The sequence below is a fragment of the Cherax quadricarinatus genome, chromosome 75, assembly GCF_038502225.1.
Source record: "Cherax quadricarinatus isolate ZL_2023a chromosome 75, ASM3850222v1, whole genome shotgun sequence".
Classification (NCBI taxonomy): Eukaryota; Metazoa; Arthropoda; class Malacostraca; order Decapoda; family Parastacidae; genus Cherax; species Cherax quadricarinatus.
Window position 1 is genome coordinate 4,564,345 of NC_091366.1, and position 20,242 is coordinate 4,584,586.

The following is a 20,242-nucleotide window of genomic DNA, read 5'->3' on the forward strand; positions in this document are numbered from 1 at the left end:
TCAAGGGAAATGGTGGGTAGCTTCAATTCCCAGGATCAAGAGCTTTACACTGGCATCCTCCTTCAAGGAACAATTTAGATAATGATAAAGGTGAAGAAAATAAAGGTGTATCTTAATGCAATCAACAAAACTATTTTGAAATCATATAAAAGAAAATGAACCTAACTTTGTATGTGTACAGTATATACACAGTATATAAGAATGCATTAATTTGGTTTAAGTAATAGTAATAAAATGAAAGCACTTATTATTTTTGAATTTCATTTTTTATTTGACTATACATGATTGATTGATCTTTTTTGATACATGTACAATACATATTACTCTGCTAATCTTTAGTATCATACTCCTATATACTACAAGTGTACGTATATATAAACTGAATAAAGCTGTCTTCTTCAGAAGTCTATGACAATGCAGTTATATACAGACAGTGTACAATAATCTGTGCAGAGTAAAGACAACTGTATGATACAACATAGTTAATTACAACATATACACTATCAATGAAACTTCTGTAGAGTCATTCCAGTTTGATAAATACATTGCCTTGTTTACTTACACGGCTTCTCTTGCCTCCAACAGATATACATAAAGACTGCATTATCTATTGAAGTTACAATAACGACTGCTCAGATTTACTTAAAATAAAATCAAGTACAAAAAAATATGGCTCTTTTTCCTGAATAGGTTTGACTGTAAGAGGCTTAATTAATTCTTTAGTGCAAACAGCACCTATTAGGGATGATTGAATTTCTGACAGCTTAAATATTTTATTGTAATGAAAATCATTATACCTATTATACCAGCCAAATACGAGTTCACTATTATGAGGACCAAATTGGTACACCACATAAGTCACCACTGCCACAATAGCCACAACACTGTAGGCCTACTCTGCTACACATACATAATAGATCTGAATACTTTGGTGACAGGAAAACATGGGGTCTTTGTAACAGTTCTAGAATATTTAAGAGATCACGCTAAGGAATGTTAAGAAAATATACCTTGTCAAAGGATGAGGTGAGATACAAATAAACCATTACTGTTTTGGTTCATTACATAAAGCTTAAAAACTGTTAAAACACCAGACATTGTTTTTCTGACATGACTATGTATGAGTCACATTCACAAAGGGCTCAACTCTGCAGGCTTGTGCAAATAATGCCACAAGGAACTTAGCCATAGGCTACAAGACACAAGGCTCTTGTGCTGCTTGAGGTAAAGTGGACCAGACTGTGGCCAGTACTGTGGAGCTTCTCTAAGGTGGCACTGTTGTCCAGGTTTTCTGCTGCTAGCATCAATTGTTATACAAAGAAGAAAAACAATAAATACATAAATATTGCATATACATGTAAACATATACAGTATATGTATATACAGTACTGCATATATAGCATATGTACATATGCTGAAAAAACAAAAATTTCTTGATAATTTTAAGTAAGGTGCTTACTATATTTAGAAAGCAAATTCTGAAAAAATATTGAAATGCATTACATTTTATTATATGTAATTTTTATGTACCACGCTATTAGATATTTAACAGTCATATAAAATAAATAAACATATATCATCAGTATCTATATAACCACCTTATACTTGAGGCTTAATTGAATAATAAACATTCATTAAGGATATTGGCACAACTGGACCCCATTTGCTGATATCAAAACAATAACTGCAAAAACACTGCATCTAAATTTTTTGGGGGGTAGTGAGCCTTGCCGCTTGACGTTACATTAATACAGGTGCCATGGCCACACTATTGCTAGCACATATGGGTATATATAAGAGAAATGCAGGTGATCTTTGTGAGCATTTAAAGTGAATACAAATGTCTCTATCACAGCCTTATAAGTCAGTATTTTTGTGGTTAGCTTCAACCACAATCGAGTCCAAAATGATTGTTCTAACCATCTCAAACTCAGTACGTATTTACAATTATTATTCTTACAATATGCAAGTGACCAAGCTGACAAATCTCCTTCTGTGCCATTGTCATGAACTATATATTTATTTTTGAACAATAATCTTGTGCAAATTTATTACAGTAGTATATAAAACTTGCTGTGTCACTTTGGCATTTAATCATATTCTATTCTGAAATGACATGGAAAACTTTTGCATAATTGATGCAGCAATGGCAAAGGAAGAACAAACATTGTATAGACCTGAGCCTTAATTAAACATCATGACTGAAAGCAGCTTTCCTTGCAATGCTTTACACAGCACATTCATAACCATATAACAAATATCTATTCACAATGATACTCTGTGAAGTGTCCTGAAGTTATCAACCAGTGTTAATTTTTTTTCTGAACCAGTGATGATTAAACTTTTCAAGCACAACTAACACTATACACTAAAAAATAAGTCATGATTCCTAAATCGCACATCTAGTCTCCTTCTCCTTTAAAGCAGTTATTCACTACTGCAGAACTCCACCAAAATTAGGATTAGGAAGTCCTCGACATTGCTTTGAATTCATATTCTTGTGTTAAGCAGTACTCTCATCAGTAACAAAATATTCGAGTAAAAAGATATTTCTATGTGATGTTGAGTTTAAGATACCGGTTAGAGTATCTTTTGAATTAAATGCAGAGGATCTCTGTGGAGAGAAAATAGTTATCTGTACAAGGCTCAGCAATAATGAAGTCAAAAGATCTTCGTGAAGGTGCCTTCATGAAGTAAGGTCTCTGAGGATCATTATTATTTGAAGACTCTTTGCAGTACAGTACATCCTCAGTGCACATTTAAATTATGTGTGAAGTCTTCATGAATGAGTTTATTCTTCAGATTCTTCATCATCTTCAGGAAACTCCAGAATGGCCCTGCCAGGGATGAGACCTCGGCCAATCTTCGCTAAGGCCTCATTGGCTTGGTCAGCTGAGAATATGGTGTGTGGTGGAGGCTCAATCTGTCAAGTAAAGAATTTAATTTTTATTAACACATTGGTCATTTCACACCAAGGCAGGGTAACCCAAAAAAGAAGATTCTTTTTTCATCATCATTCACTCCATCACCGTTTTGCCAGAAGCATGCCTACACTACAGTTCAAAAACTGCAACATATCTTCACCCGTCCTTTAGAGTGCAGGCACTGTACTTCCAACCTCCAGGACTCAAGTCTGGTTAACCAGTTTCCCTGAATTCCTTCATAAATGTTACTTTGCTCACACTCCAACAGTATGTGAAGTCATAAAAACCATTTGCCTCCACACGCTCCTATCTAACATGCTTATGCACAGGAAAACATTTAATTCATGAAAGCAATTTTATTCTTCACATAAGCACTGCTCATGTGGTATGGGAAATAGTAAACAATATATGTACCGCACTATTAAATAATCATGTGCATTTTCTCTTGAGCCTTAGATCTTAATCATTAATTGACTGGATTTGGCCATACAACATATTTAATTTTCTAATGAATAGAACACAAACAGTACTAAAGGAAGCAAAGCAAAATTGAACTCCTAGCAGAACAAAAATTTCAGTACCCCAAGGCACAGTCCTGGTGCCTATACCATTTCTCATCCTCATTGCAAACATAGATAAACACATTTGTCACAGCTCTGCATCAGCCTCAGCAGATGATAGAAGAAACTGAAAAAATGTAAATAGATAGCGACAAAGCTTTTCAGTAGGCAATGCAAAATAACAACATTCAATGATGATAAATTGTAACTACATACTCACGTATGTAAAAAATGAGGTATCATCTCATAGAATGAAAGGAACACTTAAAAGATTTGGGCATAATAATGTCACATAATCTTTTTTTTTTAACACATCAGCCATTTCCCACCGAGGCAGGGTGACCCAAAAAGAAAGAAAAAACTTTCATCATTCGACACTTTCACCATCACTCATACACAATCACTGTCTTTGCAGAGGCACTCAGATACAACAGTTTAGATGTCCCTCCAAATGGTCAATATCTCAAACTCCTCCTATCTATCATATCTATCTATCATTTTAAATCTATCTATCTATCATATGCTTCGAAGGATGGAAAAATGACAAGACGGATAACGAGAACTTTCAAAATGAGAGAAAAAATGACACATCACTTGTGCTCTCTCATCAGTATACATGGCTCCTTCAAGGCAGAAGATATATCAGAGCTGGAAAAGTTACAGAGATTGCTTATTGTCCTCAAAGAGCCGATAAAGCATTTAAACCACAGTATTCTTGTAATGCCTCAAAGTACAGTACTTTGAACGTACTCTCTGGAGTAAAGAAAAAAGATATACCTGATAATATATACATGGAGGATACTTGAGAGCCTAGTCCCAAATCCACATACAATATTACCATAACACAGTGGAGTGAGAAATATGGAAGGAAGTGTAAAATAGACTCAGTGAAAAGGAGGGAGGCTATTGACACAATAAGAGAGCAATGCTTCACAACCGTGGCTCAAGAACTGCTCATCCTGTTACCAGAAGATATTGGAAATAATGCCAGAAGTGTGGAAGTCTTTAAGAGGAAACTGAACCACTGCTTTTGCAAAGTGCCAGATCAATTAGGCTGTGATAGTTATGTGGGCCAGTGGGCCACCAACAGAAATGATCTAGCTAAACAAGCAATCAACAGGAAAGTATGGCCCCAAATCAAGCTGAGGGGAAATCTCTTGAAACCAATCACAGGTATGTGACAGGTATGAACTTTCATGTTCACTAATTGTTATGGGGGTTACATGACCCACTAACAGAACCCTAGCTGTACTGGAGTAGTAGGAAATATGATTTGTAATACTGTGCCCAGTTATCCTGAACTCTTGGGGGCACAGTTTGCTTGATTCTGGCATAAGAATTGATCACTTTTGTGGGGTGGGCCAGTGTGTTAATTAACCTTGTAGTAATTCAATAGAAATAGGTTTTACAAATAATAATAATAATAATAATAGTATACAGGGCATTTTTCCTTACCTCTCCTGTAGAAACAAGATGCACGAGATTCCGTAGCTGATTTAGAGTACCAAATTCAATGGGTACAAGCTGGTGATTTTCCTTCTCGGCTACAGGTCCAAAACGAGTAATTAGCCCCTGTGCATGTTCCGAACTCATGAGCATTACACCACCCTGCAAGATTAACAAATATATTTACTATATTACATTTTCCATGGGGAAGTGGGAAAGAATTCTTCCTCCATAAGCCATGCATGTGATAACAGGTGACTAAAATGCTGGGAACAAGGGGCTAGTATATTGCATGTATTATCTGAGATCGATGTGAGGTGAGAATACTATTATGCAGAAAATAAGAAGTGAAAGAAAATAGAAGATTGTGTGGTAGCAGGAAACACAATGCAGAAGTGATGTCTGAGAAAAACACCAAATGTAATCACTAGGACATACAGTATTTACTGTAAATGTGTTTGTCCTGGGACATCTTGGGTGACCAAGGTTCCAAGACACACTTGAAGGGAACACTTCAGGTAAAGTAACTAGAAAGTGATATATACTTCATTCCTCACACTTCTCTTCTTCAAGATAAGTTCTTTAAACAAAACCACTCCCACCAATAAGCAATATTATTTTTTTTAACACATTGGCTATCTCCTACTGAAGCAGGGTGACCCAAAAAGAAACACTTTCACCATCATTCACACATAATCATTGTTTTTGCAGAGGCACTCAGATACAATAGTTTAGATATCACTCCAAACAACCAATATCCCAAACCCCTCCTTTAAAGTGCCGGCATTGAACTTCCCACCTCCAAAGTTTAAATGAGCACTTACGGGAGCAAGGCACTTGAGAGCCCTACGAATAGAGCGAGAAGTGGCACTGAAGTCAATGACAATGTCGACAGGACCTCCACAGGCATCCTTGGTGCGTTCCACCAACTGTTCCTCGTAAAGGTCCTCATTCCACTGGACAACGTTCACCCTGGAGCATCAAGAACTGCTGCGTTACAACTTTGCTTCATTTAATTTACTAATTACACAACCAGAGGTTTAACTCACCCAAAGAAAATTACTTAATTTATGAAAAGTACATAATTTACACATATGTATGATAACTCTACTTATTTTGTATCTGTACCTAAATAAACTTATTTATTATTTTCCTTGTGGGAAAGGACATCCTTTAGTTAGCAACTTTAATTAGCATTTGTAAGTCTTCTTTCTTTCTTTCAACACACCAGCCGTATCCCACCGAGGCAGGGTGGCCCAAAAGGAAAAACGAAAGTTTCTCCTTTTACATTTAGTAATATATACAGGAGAAGGGGTTACTAGCCCCTTGCTCCCAAGCATTTGTAAGTATTTGAGACTAATATGTATACACGGTATAATAAAATGTAGCATATTAATAACAAAGTGTAATGGAGGTCTACTTATAAGTTATCTGTTAAAGATGTTATTAAAATGTCATTCAATACGATGTATACTGATGTATATACTAACGCTATTTTTAAAAACTTACTTCAGGTATTCTTGTGCAATAGAAATTCCTTCATCTCTGAGACATGCCACATTAATGTTGATACGTTCTCGCTTTTCTGGCCAGTAGAAGCGAGCAATCCTCATTGCCCAGAGTGCAAGGCCACCAGTCCCCACTAACAGTATCTTACAGTGACCTGTGAACAATTAAATATATTCATGAATTTAACTGAATGGCAAGAGAATATGCAACATGAATATCTTTTCTGAAAATAGGAGAGAAAAGCTTATGACAACCAAGACAGACCGAGCGTCATCATGAGCTTTTCTCTCTCTCCTATGTGTGGGTTATCCATGTAACGCAAGTTTATTGGCAGCACCCTAAATGAGTACCTGGGTGTGAACCGAGTGTTACTCATCGCATTCTTGAGAAGAAAACTAATGGACCTTAATTGAAATAACACACAATGATGGAATTTTCTGGATAATCCTGGGTAACTAACCCTTCAGGGTTAATAATCTGAATAAAAAAAAATCCTCACTTCCTAGGAATAAAACACAGGATCATATCTGAATTAAGAGATGAATTAGCCAGAGTGCTGACCAATAAGGGGCACCAATAATGAAACCCAGAAAGAACTACAAAAAATTCCGTGCACAGCAAATTAACATGTTATATTACATGCACAAATATAAAATAAGAGTGATATACAAATGATAGAAAAGCCAGTTTTATCTGCATCCACTACAGAAGTGATGAAAAAATATTTTAAGGAATACTGGTACAGGTCTGTAAGACTGCCAAAATATAAGCCTGATTGGGAAGCCCAAATTTCTTGATCTGGTACTGCCTTTAGGTTATGAGGCAAGTACTCTACCATCAAACAAAGGCCAACTTAGAAGATACGAGAGAATTGTTAGGCAAAAGACACGTGCAACTTATGTGCCCCATGGCCTGGTGGCAAAAGCTCTCTCTTCACACGGTGAGAGTCCAGGTTCGATTCCCAGCAAAGGGGTGGAAACATAGGACGTGTTTTCTTACACTGGTTGTCTATGTTCACCCATCAGTAAAAGGGGTATCTGTTGTGGGTCGCATCCTGAGAAAAAACTGACTCAATTTGCCCGAAATGCTCTGCATAACAAGTGGCTTTCTATATAGTAGTATGTCAGTGATGTCAGCTAGGCCTGTATACCTTGTACATATACTTGTAGTAAATATATTATTATTATTATTATTATTATTATTATAATTATTATTATTATTATTATTGTTGTTGTTGCAACATTTTGTTCTCCAGGAGCTTTGTCAAGCCTGACAAAAGTGGTTTGCAAAGGCTTGACAAAGGTGCTTTGTAAAGGCTTGACAAAGGTGCTTTGTAAAGGCTTGATGAAGGTGTTTTGCAAAGGCTTGACAAAAGTGCTTTGCAAAAGCTTGACAAAGGTGCTTTGTATAGGCTTGACAAAGCTTCTGGAGAGAAAATGTTGCCACAATAAAATATCACATTACCTGCACATGTGTCCTTTTACCTAACATACTGTCAGTAACCTAACATATTGTCAATAAATCTCCCTATATTACTAGATTATTGCTCACCTGTTTCCCCTTTCTCTGCCAGCACCTTCTCTACATGGATGTGAGCACTAAACACAGTGTTCATAGCCCACAAAGCGCCAGAGGGCAACATGGCTGCTACGCTCAAACTCATGTCGTCGGGAATCTTAATGAGGTATTGCACTTCAGGCACGGCAATGTACTCAGCATATCTGCAAAACAATGATAATATTAAGGAAAACAAATATTTTTATTATTTTTTTCAACATGCTGGCCGTCTCCCACCGAGGCAGGGCGACCCAAAAAAAGAAACATTTTTTACCATTTTTCTAATATTGACTACAATGAATTCTTTGATGGTGATTGCATGTTCACATATTACCTGAGGAACAGTAATATACAGTACAAGAAGTTGAAGACTATATCCATTTTAATATATTTTTTTAACACTTGGCTGTCTCCCACTGAGGCAGGGTGACCTAAAAAGAAGAATGAAAGTTTTTCAATCAACTTGCCATATCCCACCAAGGCAGGGTGACCCAAAGAGAAAAACAAAAGTTTTTCTTTTTACATTTAATGATTTATACAGGAGACAGGGTTTCTAGATCCTTGCTCCTGGCATTTTAGTCGCCTCTTACGACACACATGACTTATAGAGGAAGGATTCTTTTCCACTTCCCCATGGAGCCATTTTAATATATATTAAAATACTTTATCTATCACAAATAATATGCATTGTTAAACATTTTTCACAGAAAAATACTCAATGAAAATATTAAAACTACAAGCTAAGAGCTTTTTTTATTTCCTCAGCTAATATCAACCCCAGCACACCTAGGGCATACTACCCTTTTCCACAGGATACTAACTACAATATTCTACTAATACCCAGGTACCTATTTACTGCTATGTGAGCAGGACAGCAGGTGTACAGTAACTAACCCACGCACCTCGCCTTGCCTGAAGTCTTTTCAGGTGTGAGCTGGCCTACCACTAAGCTACATGTCACTGTGCAGTGCTGTATTACCCTTCTGGGTTTAGCACTTAGTTATGATTATAATACACTAATTGTAATACTGGTCACTGTGCTACTTTCAAAGTGACAGAATTAAACCATGGAACAGGTGGAGACTGAACTTACGTGAGTCTTATAACTCCAGGCCAGTGCCTAGACTTTTAGGATTCACTTGCCATGGGTTCAATCCCCACCCATTCTGTGTTATTACCATTTCGTGAGTCACGACTGAATTAAAGACCGTCTGATTTATCATAAAATTAAAACGGCTATTTTTCTTTGAAGTGCTAACTCTGATACTAAGTGAATAAAATGACATTACTGATATGGCAAAGAAACTCGGGCATAGCAATGATGCTTCAATAATTTTAATTTGAAGTTAAAAAGCCTTAAAGCATAGCCAAAGTAAAGTATGTATCACAATTTTTTAATACATATTCTAGTTAAAACCAAAGTAATAATGTAAAGCATTTCAGTGATCTTAAAGCCTTAGTCACATGCATAAATCCATAAAGTGATTAGATGCCACAATGCAATAGGGAAACGATTCACAAATAACCCACATTTTTTTTTCAACAACCCGGCTGTGTACCACCGAGGCAGGGTGACCCAAAAATGAAAGAAATATCTTTACCATCATTCAACATTTTCACCATCATTCACACACAATCACTGTCTTTGCAAAGGTGCCCAGATACAACAGTTTAGATGTCACTCCAAACAGCCAATATCCTAAACCCCTTATTTAAAGTGCAGGCATTGTACCTCCCACCTCCAGGACTCAAGTCCACAAACTGGAAATAAAAACTAAACTTCAATTTGGATCATTCTGAGCTATTATCAAGGTCCAGGATGTTTCAAAATGCTGTCTTGTTTTTGTTTGTGGATTATTAAATAAAGAAGCATCAGCAAGATGAATTGCAAACCAAGAGCTAGAGCCATACCCAGGTGGATGTCCTTCGTAAGGGTAAACAATAACTCTGTCTCCCAGCTGTAGATCCGTCTCTCCGACCTCTTCCCCAAGCGCATCCACTGTCCCAGCCACCTGCAATATTTTTGTATAATGAAATGAAATCAAACTGTTATTGTATTATCACAGGTATCATTGTAAAGAATTTGTCCAGCCTCCTCCCTTAGGACATCCATCTTGCCAGCCACCTGTAGTGTTCAAGCATACTGGTGTACCTTGACTTACAATGGTTCTACTAATGATATTTTGACTTTATGGTGGTCCAAAAGGAATTACTTTGGAGATGAAAGTTATGATAATTATCCAGCATGAAGGCAGCAAGTCTGTAACTAGCATTCATTTATTTATTTTTGAATACTGGTGCAGTGCTGTATGACCCTTGCAGGTTTAGTGCTTAGTTTTGATAATAATAATTCAATCCTCTCCTCACTTAGCGATGTACTCATTTACCGACGACTTGGACTTATGATGGGCTCTCTGACCAGTATGCATACCTAAATAATGTATATTAGCGCTTATTTCCTCTATTCTGTTTATTACAATATACAGTATACTACTGTATAAACATTTAAAAATATACCAAAAATTTTATAAATGGTGCAAAGGTGACAATAAAACAATATCCAAGATGGCTGACACAAACCCACTACCATTATAGTTTGCTCCTTGCTTACCGACAAGTTTGTTTATGGACGAGGTCTTAGGAACGGAACTCCGTCGTTAAGTGAGGAGAGGATATACTGGTTTTGAATTATTATTATAAGATAGTTACAGTAATTATTTGTTTATTTACTTATTCAGTGACAGACAGTTATTTATTTATTGCATATTCATAATCGACTAATGATATTTTTGATTAATGATGGGTTTCTCGGACTGTAACCCCATCACAAGTCGAGGAGCAGCTGTATTACTCATCAAAACGGACATGCTTAGCTTAGGCCAGCCAGTCAGCCTACAGCAGTTCTCCTTCCTTCTTAAGTAGGTGTGATTTGGACCTGCCTAGTACGGGCCAGTAGGTCTGTTGCAATGCTCCTCCTTTCTCATATTCTTAAAATATCATAAGCAATGGAGAGTAAATAGAAAGCAATCTTAGCTTCTGCTTTTCTTTCAAGTGAGATGCTTTGGTGCCAATGAAGGGATCCTTGAACTTCTTGTGCATACATATTACAATATATACTACCTCATATTAATAATTGAGTAAAATATTGAATATTTGTAATTTACCATTCTTCACCTGTCTAGACTTAAGTAGTCTTTAAGTGTATTAGGTTATATCTGCCCAAAATGCCTCGGCATGACAGTGGCTTTCTTTGTACCAATCAAATTATGAAATGTAAACACATTGTAACTGTAGCAAAGAAATAAAATTTTGATTTTGACTTTGATTTGATTTTGATTTATCAAACATGGTTGACACAAACCTAGTACCATTATAGTATGTTCCTCGTTTAGCAATGAATTCGTTTATTGATGTGGTCTTAGAAGCGAAACTCCGTCGTTAAGTGAGGAGAGGCTGTATATATAATGAAGGGGCCAGGGCAACTAATTATAAAAAAAAATTAAAATTTTTACCATGCTAATTGTGGTAAAAGGGTGGCTGGTAATGGCTATTTATTTATTTATTTATTTATTTATTTGAACATGATACAGAGAAGTACAAAAGAATACTATTATGCTGGATAACAAGTAATTCTGTAACCAATGGAGCTTTTCACTCTTTTTCTTTCTGAATTAATTAATCCAGCAGATTTTGTTCCATATCCGAGGGCCATTAAACTAAGGCTTTATATATTCAAAATCTAAGAGACAGGCAATTAAAATTATCATAGGAGTGAGCAAAATTTCAGTTTAAATCATTTCATTAGGTATTTCTAAGTAATGTATGCGCTAACTGCAAACTTGCAATGATGATATTATCATTTCCTTGAGGTTGGCTGCATGAAATTTGTAGCATTCTACATTCAGAGTCAAAGTCCAAGTTTATTTCCACATGACATCATATTCATAAAGAAATGAGTGACACTAGACTGCATGCAGAAAGCCCATGGTTATGCAAAGCATTTTGGCAAGCTTAAGCCTAACTTAAGACTACAAGGGCAATAAACATTACATATACACATTTTTTTTGTTGATACAACAGCAGTCTCCCACCAAGGCAGGGTGTCCCGAAAAAGAAGAAACAATTTTTCTTCATTTTACATTTAGTAATTTATGCAGGAGAAAGGATTACTAGCCCCTTGCTCCTGGCCGTTTAGTTGCCTCTTTCAACATGCATGGCTTATGGGGGAAGGATTCTTCTCCACTTCCTCATGTATTTAAGGTCATTGAAAGTACACAAGTAAGTATTTAATGAATGTATATGTATACCAACAAGTTTTTCACTAATCTAACATTATTAGAAGGAAGAGTACTGAAAACTGTTACACTGGCTTCTAAAAGTTCACTTTAGTCTTCAACTATGCTAGTGACTAAAGTATATTTGATGGTTAGTAATCAGTAAAATTATGAGCTTAATGCTCCTAAAAATAAAGAGGTATTAAACCTAAGTACGGTATAGCTAAGTCAACATTAAAATGTGTCTTAATGTGTTTTAGTTAAAAACTACACAATCCAAACTGTTTTATCAAACAGAAGTTCATATATTTGGCAATGTTCTGTGCTTGGTGGTTGTGGCATGCATACATTTGTTGGTGTGTAAACACAAATTTTTATTTCTTTATGTGGCACAAAAATATAGTAGTTTGCATGTAATAAAACAATGGTAGGAACAAAAGAAAGGCACTAGGTATGAAATGCATTTTGGTGTATTAATGTCTCCTGCAGTGTGTAATGTTTGGTGGAAGTAGCATATATGTTCACTGGTCTGTAAATGATCAGCTTATGTCTCTGGCAATTTAAAGTGTGGTGGATGTGGCGCATATCTATATATAGATATACATGTATATATTTGTTGGTGTGTAGGTAGTCAATTCATGTTCCCTGCAACTTAACGTTGTGTGGCAGATGTAGCGTACATGCGCACTTGTGTTTGGCAGTTAGCCTGAGGGTTGTGTTATAGTATACACCAACTTAAATTATGTGATACACAAATAAATTAAAGAAACTTATGACTTTTGTCACAAGTTTCTTTCTCGTATGTGTGGGTTATTTGTGTATTGTTTCAGTTACAGTATTGTGACTTTTCTTTGTACTTTGAGTTATGTGACTAACCTCATATCCAGGGAAGAGTGCCGTGTCCCTGACACAAGAATGAAGGGGTGACCCACAGTGGAGTGCTTCAACAGACTTAATGCTGGATGATGATGATGCTGACCTCAGGCGGTAACACACACCAGCGTTACGAACCTAAAACACAAAATACATTCACAATGTTAACACACATTACAATTACAGTAAACTACTATCTTTCCCACCTCAACCTACTGCGTTTCCACTTGTTCATGATTCATTTTGTTTGTATCTATTTCCTTCTTTCGCTCCAAAGGTTCTACCCGTCAAGGGACGTTCCTTGACACTGGTGAGGGGCTCTTGATCTGTGCTCCAGTTCCCTGAATTGAGCCTGAATAACTTCCACCCCCCTCCCCAGGAACTGTATAATCCCTACAGGTTTAGTGCTCCCCATGATTATAATAATAATAATGCAAAGGCTCTCCACATTTCACGGGAGGCCTACCCTTTTCCACCTTGTTCTCCGACGTGGCCAACCATCATGGCAGCTCAGGCAGGCCATTTCCCCTCCTACATGTCTGAGGCCTCTCATTTCATGGTAGCCCTAGCTTTGTTTATACCCATCCCTCTGTCCTTCACCCATGTCACCACCAGTTACCTCTTGGATGCATACCATATAATTAATCTCTTCTGTGTTAACATTCCACTTGTGATCTTTTCATCATCCCATGTTGTGTCTGGAGATGGCATCTAAAATGAAACCTAGTGAAAACAGTAGAAGTAATAGATATGTTGAAAGATGGTGCACATGTGGGTGATGCATCCAAAGTCTATGGTGTAAGGGGAGTCAATAATGCATTCGTTTTGAGACAATAAGAAGAAAAAAGCTTATGTGATAAATAACCAAACTGTGACCCGTTGAAAAAACAGGAAAGCAATATGTCAAGAGAAAACAGAAATGTGTGCCATTTAACTTCCTTGTGATCTGTGTGAATAGCATGAGAACAGGAAGAAAATTCTGCATCTCAGTGTTCCTTTAGCCATGCATGGTTTAATAATGTTAAGGTGCACAGTAGGCTTCATATTGTAAAATTCAGTGGTGAGAGGCACTCTCACCACTGAATGTTACATTGCTGAGTAGGTGGAAACTATCTCTGATGGTGGCTACACACATGAACAAGTGTTTAATGCTGATGAGACAAGATTGCTTTGGAAAAAAAAAAGTCTTTTAGAACTTACATCAGCAAGCAAGAGGAAAGTGTTCCGGATTCAGAGAAGCAAGGGACTATTTTGCTGCTGTGAGCTAATGCAAAATGTGACGAAGTGAAGACCCATGCTCGTTTATCGTTCAAAGAACCCCCCATGCTTTAAATTGGAAAGACAAAACTACTGTGCCTGTTATCTTACAGTCAAACCAGTCAGCATGGATGACTGAGGCCTTATTTCTTGACTGGTTCAAGCATCATTATATTCCTGAAGTCATTTTTTATCTGCACAGCAAGAACCTTGCATTCATGATTCTCCTGACTCTTGATAATTCTGCAAGGTGTAATTAAATCATATTTAATTGTATCTACACCTACTGAGCAGCGCAGAGACTCCTTGAAGTAATAGACAATGACTCAGGCTTTGAACAGCCCAAGTTCTGGTGTAAGTTCAACACTGCAAATGCATTACCCCACATCAAAGCTGCATGCAATAATGTGCCCAATCTAACAATAAATGCAGGCTGGGGAAAATTATGACCTAAGATGGTGAATAATTTCACAGGTTTTCCCTCAGCTGAAAGTCAATTCCAGAAAATTATTGACCTGGCAAGGAGATTGCCAGGTGAGGGGCTTTGAAGATATGCAGCTAGAAGTCATCAATGAACTCTAAATAGATAACAAGGAAGAAAAATGTTCCGAGGAAATGTTGGTCGAATTCACTTCCCAAATAGAAGGGAAACAGATAATAGAAGAAGAGTCTGCAGAGAAACAGTGAACATTAAAAGAGATACATGAGCAATTCCATGTTGCTGCTAAACTTGCAGATTTTTTCAATGAAGAGGACCCTGACACTGCTCTGAAGTGGATGCTGGACCAGACAATGATGCCTTACCATCAGCCTTATAAAGTATTACAGGTTAATACAGCAGAGATGCATGACAATACTTGAGAGCTACCATAAGAAACAACTCTGTGTTAACCTCAGCCTATGAACCCCAGTCATCCACTTTAGCCCACTAACCCTAGCCATTCACTTCATCCCACAAACCCCAGCCCTGCACCTCATCTGTGGCCCAGTAGGGCCATACCAACCCTCTCCACTAACACCAAGCCACTTAAGCAACAACAACCAAAATTTAAAGTAAATGTATTCACATTGCTTGACTTTAATAGGATATACTGGATTAAATCATACTGTATTATCATGCTTTAATGTGCCCATAACATCAGTGTACTTTTAAAATCACAGTAGAATGCTTAATTTATTTTTTAGGTGTATGTATTTAAAAGCTGACTGACTCTTTTGGCTGCAGAATGGAACACAACCCAATTTTTCCCATAAGTTGTTAACTCCACCCCTTGTTTTTGCAAGTGTAGCACTGTTTTTCTGGAGCATAACAAACGTGAAAGGTGGTGATTTACTCTAAGTTTATTGAAGGACAATTACACAGTCTTTAGGCATAATTACAATTGTCTGACATCATAATGTGTAAATTACCTAGGATAATCCCCAAAAATTAAAGTGACCTAGTTCCACTGGGGTCCTCCTGTCACTGCCGATTGAGGGAAAGCTTGCTCAAGTGACTGGATAATGGGTACACACCACTCACACATGATCAGCTCATGGAGAATCATCCAGCACACTTGTGAGATTTGTCAGAGCTGATAGTCCAACATTTTTTTAAGTTATCCATTAGCAGTAAAATATGCCAACAGTATGTGTGTAAATAAGACATAATATATAGGTTATGGCTTTTTATTATGATGTTTTGTCTACCTGGGAATTTTTCAAATATTATAATATGTATACTGTATCTTACTCACATAATAAATCCAGTCAGTATAGAGCAGAAGGTATTTAATGGCTTGATTATAACTCAAGCACATATTATTACCCTGGGATGTGCATGCAATGGATGGCAAAGCAAACACACTATTAAAAACAACTTTAACGGATGAACATAAAGACACTGGTCATATTTATATGACAGGTTATGACACATTTTCCGAATTCCTTTCAAAGTTCACTAAACTATATCACTCTACTAGTAGACCCTTGATAAATTTAATTGAATCTACCCTCCCCTTGAGTTAACTTGATTACCTCCCATTCCCCTAGCAATGTATGACTTCAGTGGGTTTAGTGTTTCGTGATGGATATAAAGTGATAACTTTGTGGTACTAAAGTACACCAATTTCATATTAAAGAAGTCAAATACAAATTTTTTATTTATGTGGTACAAAATACTGTAATGCAGTTTACATGTAACAAAACATTGGTAGGCACAAAAGAAAATCACTAGTATGTAATGCATTTCGGGCAAACTAGCCCTAATGCTTAATTAAAGGCTAAGAATAAGAATAAGAATAAGATTTCGTTCGGATTTTTAACCCCGGAGGGTTAGCCACCCAGGATAACCCAAGAAAGTCAGTGCGTCATCGAGGACTGTCTAACTTATTTACATTGGGGTCCTTAATCTTGTCCCCCAGGATGCGACCCACACCAGTCGACTAACACCCAGGTACCTATTTGCTGCTAGGTGAACAGGACAACAGGTGTAAGGAAACGTGTCGAAATGTTTCCACCCGCCGGGAATCGAACCCGGACCCTCCGTGTGTGAAGCGGGAGCTTTAGCCACCAGGCCACCGGGCCTACTTGAGATTTAGACAAAGGCACTGCAAAACTTCAAGCAATGAATCAAGAAAAACATGCTTCAGAATCTCAATTGCCGACTCCTTATTATATAATCTAAAAAACTGTTTGTGTACAATATATGAGGCAGATGAACAATAACACTCCAGCACAATTACTCTTGAATTATCAGTATAATTATCAGCCTGAAGCGTGTTATCACCACTAACTGAAGTGTTGTTGGCTTTACCTACGTCAGTGTTATTCACTAATTTTTGCAAGAGCCACTTCGGTGAAACATTTTGATTGAGAGAGCTGCAGCTACTGCAAGTTAGCGTAACTCAACTAAATTAAGTAGTACTGAGCTGCTAGTGCAATATAGTAAATGAGAAAAATTAGACATGGCAATATTAGCCTGCATATTATTATTATTATTACAATCAAGGGGGAAGCGCTAAACCCGGAGGATTATACAGCGCCTGGGGGGGATGTGGAAGGCATTCAGGCTTAATTTGGGGAACTGGAGCACAGATCCAATTCCCTAAATCAAGAGCCCCTCACCAACATCAAGGAACCTTCCTTGAGGGGATTAGCCTGCATATCTTGTTATTAATAGTGGCTCGCGAGCCGCTGACCTACATCATTCAGAAGCAATATTGCTATAGTATATTGAGTGTCACCTTCCCTGCCTAGCCATGACCCTTTTTATGTAGTGCTATGTCCCTTAGTCCATGGATTATTAGTCATGCTGGAGCACCAAACCTGATGGGATCATACAGTGCCTGGAGAGAGGAATGGGAGGTATTCAGGTTCAATCCAAGGATGGGGAGCACAGGTCCAATTCCTTACATGAAAAGGCACTCGCTGGCCTTGATCCAAGGAATTAGAGCTATCCTACACTTCCTCAGATCTCTGATTACCTGTCATTCTCTTTACGAGTTTAGGGATCCCAATAAATTTTATAATACAGTACAGTAATTTAAAATAGCCTCTAAAATTAACACAGCAAACAGATTAACTGTTGAGGACAAATGGGGATCCTTGAATGGGGTGGCAAGTAGGTAAGTTTATTTAGCTATACAAAAATACAGTTACATAGAATTATCATACATAGCAGCATATGTGTAGAGAACCTGGGATAACCCATGGTTACTGAACCCTGCTTTCTGAGAGTCAAAAAAAATTGCTAAAATATAGGTAAGAATTATAAGGGAAATAAAGTTTCCTAAGGAAAGAGAAAATGGATCAATAAGTCTCTAATTAACTTAGGTGGATTCCATTGCTTAACATCCCTATGCGAGTCCACAACAACAGGCTTTCCATTATCCTAGAAGGATCTGATGTATAGTGCCTGGATCAACTGTGCAGAGGACTGATGGGGAAAAACATTCCAGGGGAAGAAAAAAGGGAAAAATTCGTTAATGATGCTGAAGGCAGGAGTAGAGCAAATGTCCATCAAGGCCAATTCACAAGTCCTTGAGACAGGTGAACCCCAGGCCTTAACACTATCAGAACCGGATGCCTCTTCACCTGAGTCAGCATTTCTGTACTTCTCCAAAGTTGGCACTGAAGTCCTGACTAGATAATGTAAGACTGCTTACCAGCCTTTTGTAACCCCCCCCCCACTAGGCCTATATGACTGCCCTGCCATTTGGCGACAAAACCCAGTTCGGCTGAGCATTTGCACCCAAGGTTCTGCTTCTCTCCCATACTGGCCTACCAGCCGACATCTGTTCCCCAGACCTCTCCTTGGCTGGGCTGACTTCTCTCTCTCTCTCTAAACAAATAAATAAAAGGATTGCTGGGATTATCTCCAATCCACTCTACAAATGCTTTGGACCCTACAGTATAGCCCTCGTGGCTTAGCGCTTCTTTTTGATTATAATAATAATAATTTGGACCCTACACCAATTGCTGAAGAACCAGCAATGACAGTAGGTCACGCTGACTTTTTTTTTTTAGTTATCTTGGGTGAATAAGTGTTTTTTTTTTCAGGCTGGCCAGAAAGCCAATGTACATTGCTGTTGCCTGCAGTTGGGTAAGGTTAGTAATCTGTGTCTCAAAAGAGGGTAGCACCTTCAGCTCACAACCAAAGCACTTGGGTTCGATTCTGAGTAGGGTGGAGAAATTGGGCATGTTTCCTTTCACCTGTTGTTCCTGTTCACCCAAGGGTAAATAGGTACACTGAGTACTAATCGACTGCTGTGGGATGCATCCTTAGGAAGAGGACCAAAAGGACTACAACAGAAATAAAGCCTCGGTTCTTGTTTTTTTTTTTCAGTTACTAACCCTCCAGATTAATAGTTCAAATAAAACTCTCTTCATCTGTATCCCTGACACCAAACAGTTATTTTCCACTAATTCACCTAAACCATTACCTAACAACTCTCCTCCCACCCAGCTATGACTCGACCCCTGCAACCACAACTAGGCGAGTACAACTAGATGAGTACATACTCTGTCTTTACCACTCATTCTCTTGTGCTTCTTTACCCTCATTGTACTGCTGATTCAATAAGGACACCAGCAGCTCTAGATGAAATATCAAGGACATCCACCTCACTCCCCCTTCTTTTCTTCTCTTACCCTCCTTTCATTTCTCCTTTACCTATTGCTCCTCTTCCAACTCTGCGTTCCACCCTTTCATCTGAACCTTGTCCAGCTATCTTTCCTGTTCACCCATCTGATTGTTGATTCCCTTCAACCTCTCCTACTTCTCTTTTCAGTCCTCTGCCACTCTTGTCCACCTCTCGTTCCCTCACAGCTGGTTTTTCCCACACCCTTAAGAGTTAGCCACCCAGGATAACTGTCTTGTTTCCATTGTAGTCTTTCAATCTTGTCTCCAAGGATGCCATCCACGTTAGTCGACTAACACCCGGGTACCTACTTACTGATAGGTGAATTGGGATAACAGGTGTAAGGAACATGGCCAACATTTCCACCCGGTCGGGGATCGAACCACGCTCAGTGTGTAAGGCAAGAGCGTTGCTTACCAGGCCACGTGGAAAAATAGAAAAACCAGTCAATTATGAACGTACCTTGACTCTGGCACCTGCTGGTGGTGTGTCTGGCATAGGAGTCTCGAAGCTAAATATACAATCCTTGAGCTTATGGCTGGGGCTCTCAATGCTTACTTGCTTGACCAAGCGTGCCATTTCCTCGTCACTCGTCCCACTCGCCCTGGATACACAAATACATAATATATTACATGTGTAGTGTGATTCTTAAAAGTTGAAGCCATCTGTGGGCCAGCGACTTCATCTGGTCACTTGATTATATCTCGTTGATGTCGTTGTGA

General features: G+C 38.0%; 1 protein-coding gene across 2 annotated transcripts in view; it reads right to left on the reverse strand.

Annotated features, from left to right (window-relative positions):
* Positions 1-244: 244 nt before the first annotated feature.
* Positions 245-20,242, reverse strand: part of Drat (Death resistor Adh domain containing target) — a 63,415-nt gene continuing 43,417 nt past the window's right edge. The window contains exons 2-9 of one of the 2 annotated variants that reach the window (XM_070100945.1): positions 19,983-20,124; positions 13,147-13,281; positions 9,908-10,008; positions 7,991-8,160; positions 6,440-6,593; positions 5,755-5,902; positions 4,940-5,092; positions 245-2,923 (exon numbers count right to left, since the gene is read on the reverse strand). In XM_070100945.1, the coding sequence (XP_069957046.1) occupies positions 2,792-2,923; positions 4,940-5,092; positions 5,755-5,902; positions 6,440-6,593; positions 7,991-8,160; positions 9,908-10,008; positions 13,147-13,281; positions 19,983-20,099 (1,110 nt within the window). In that variant the 5' untranslated portion in view covers positions 20,100-20,124 and the 3' untranslated portion in view covers positions 245-2,791. The remainder of the gene's footprint in view (positions 2,924-4,939; positions 5,093-5,754; positions 5,903-6,439; positions 6,594-7,990; positions 8,161-9,907; positions 10,009-13,146; positions 13,282-19,982; positions 20,125-20,242) is intronic. The other variant, XM_070100944.1, reaches the window with a different exon arrangement.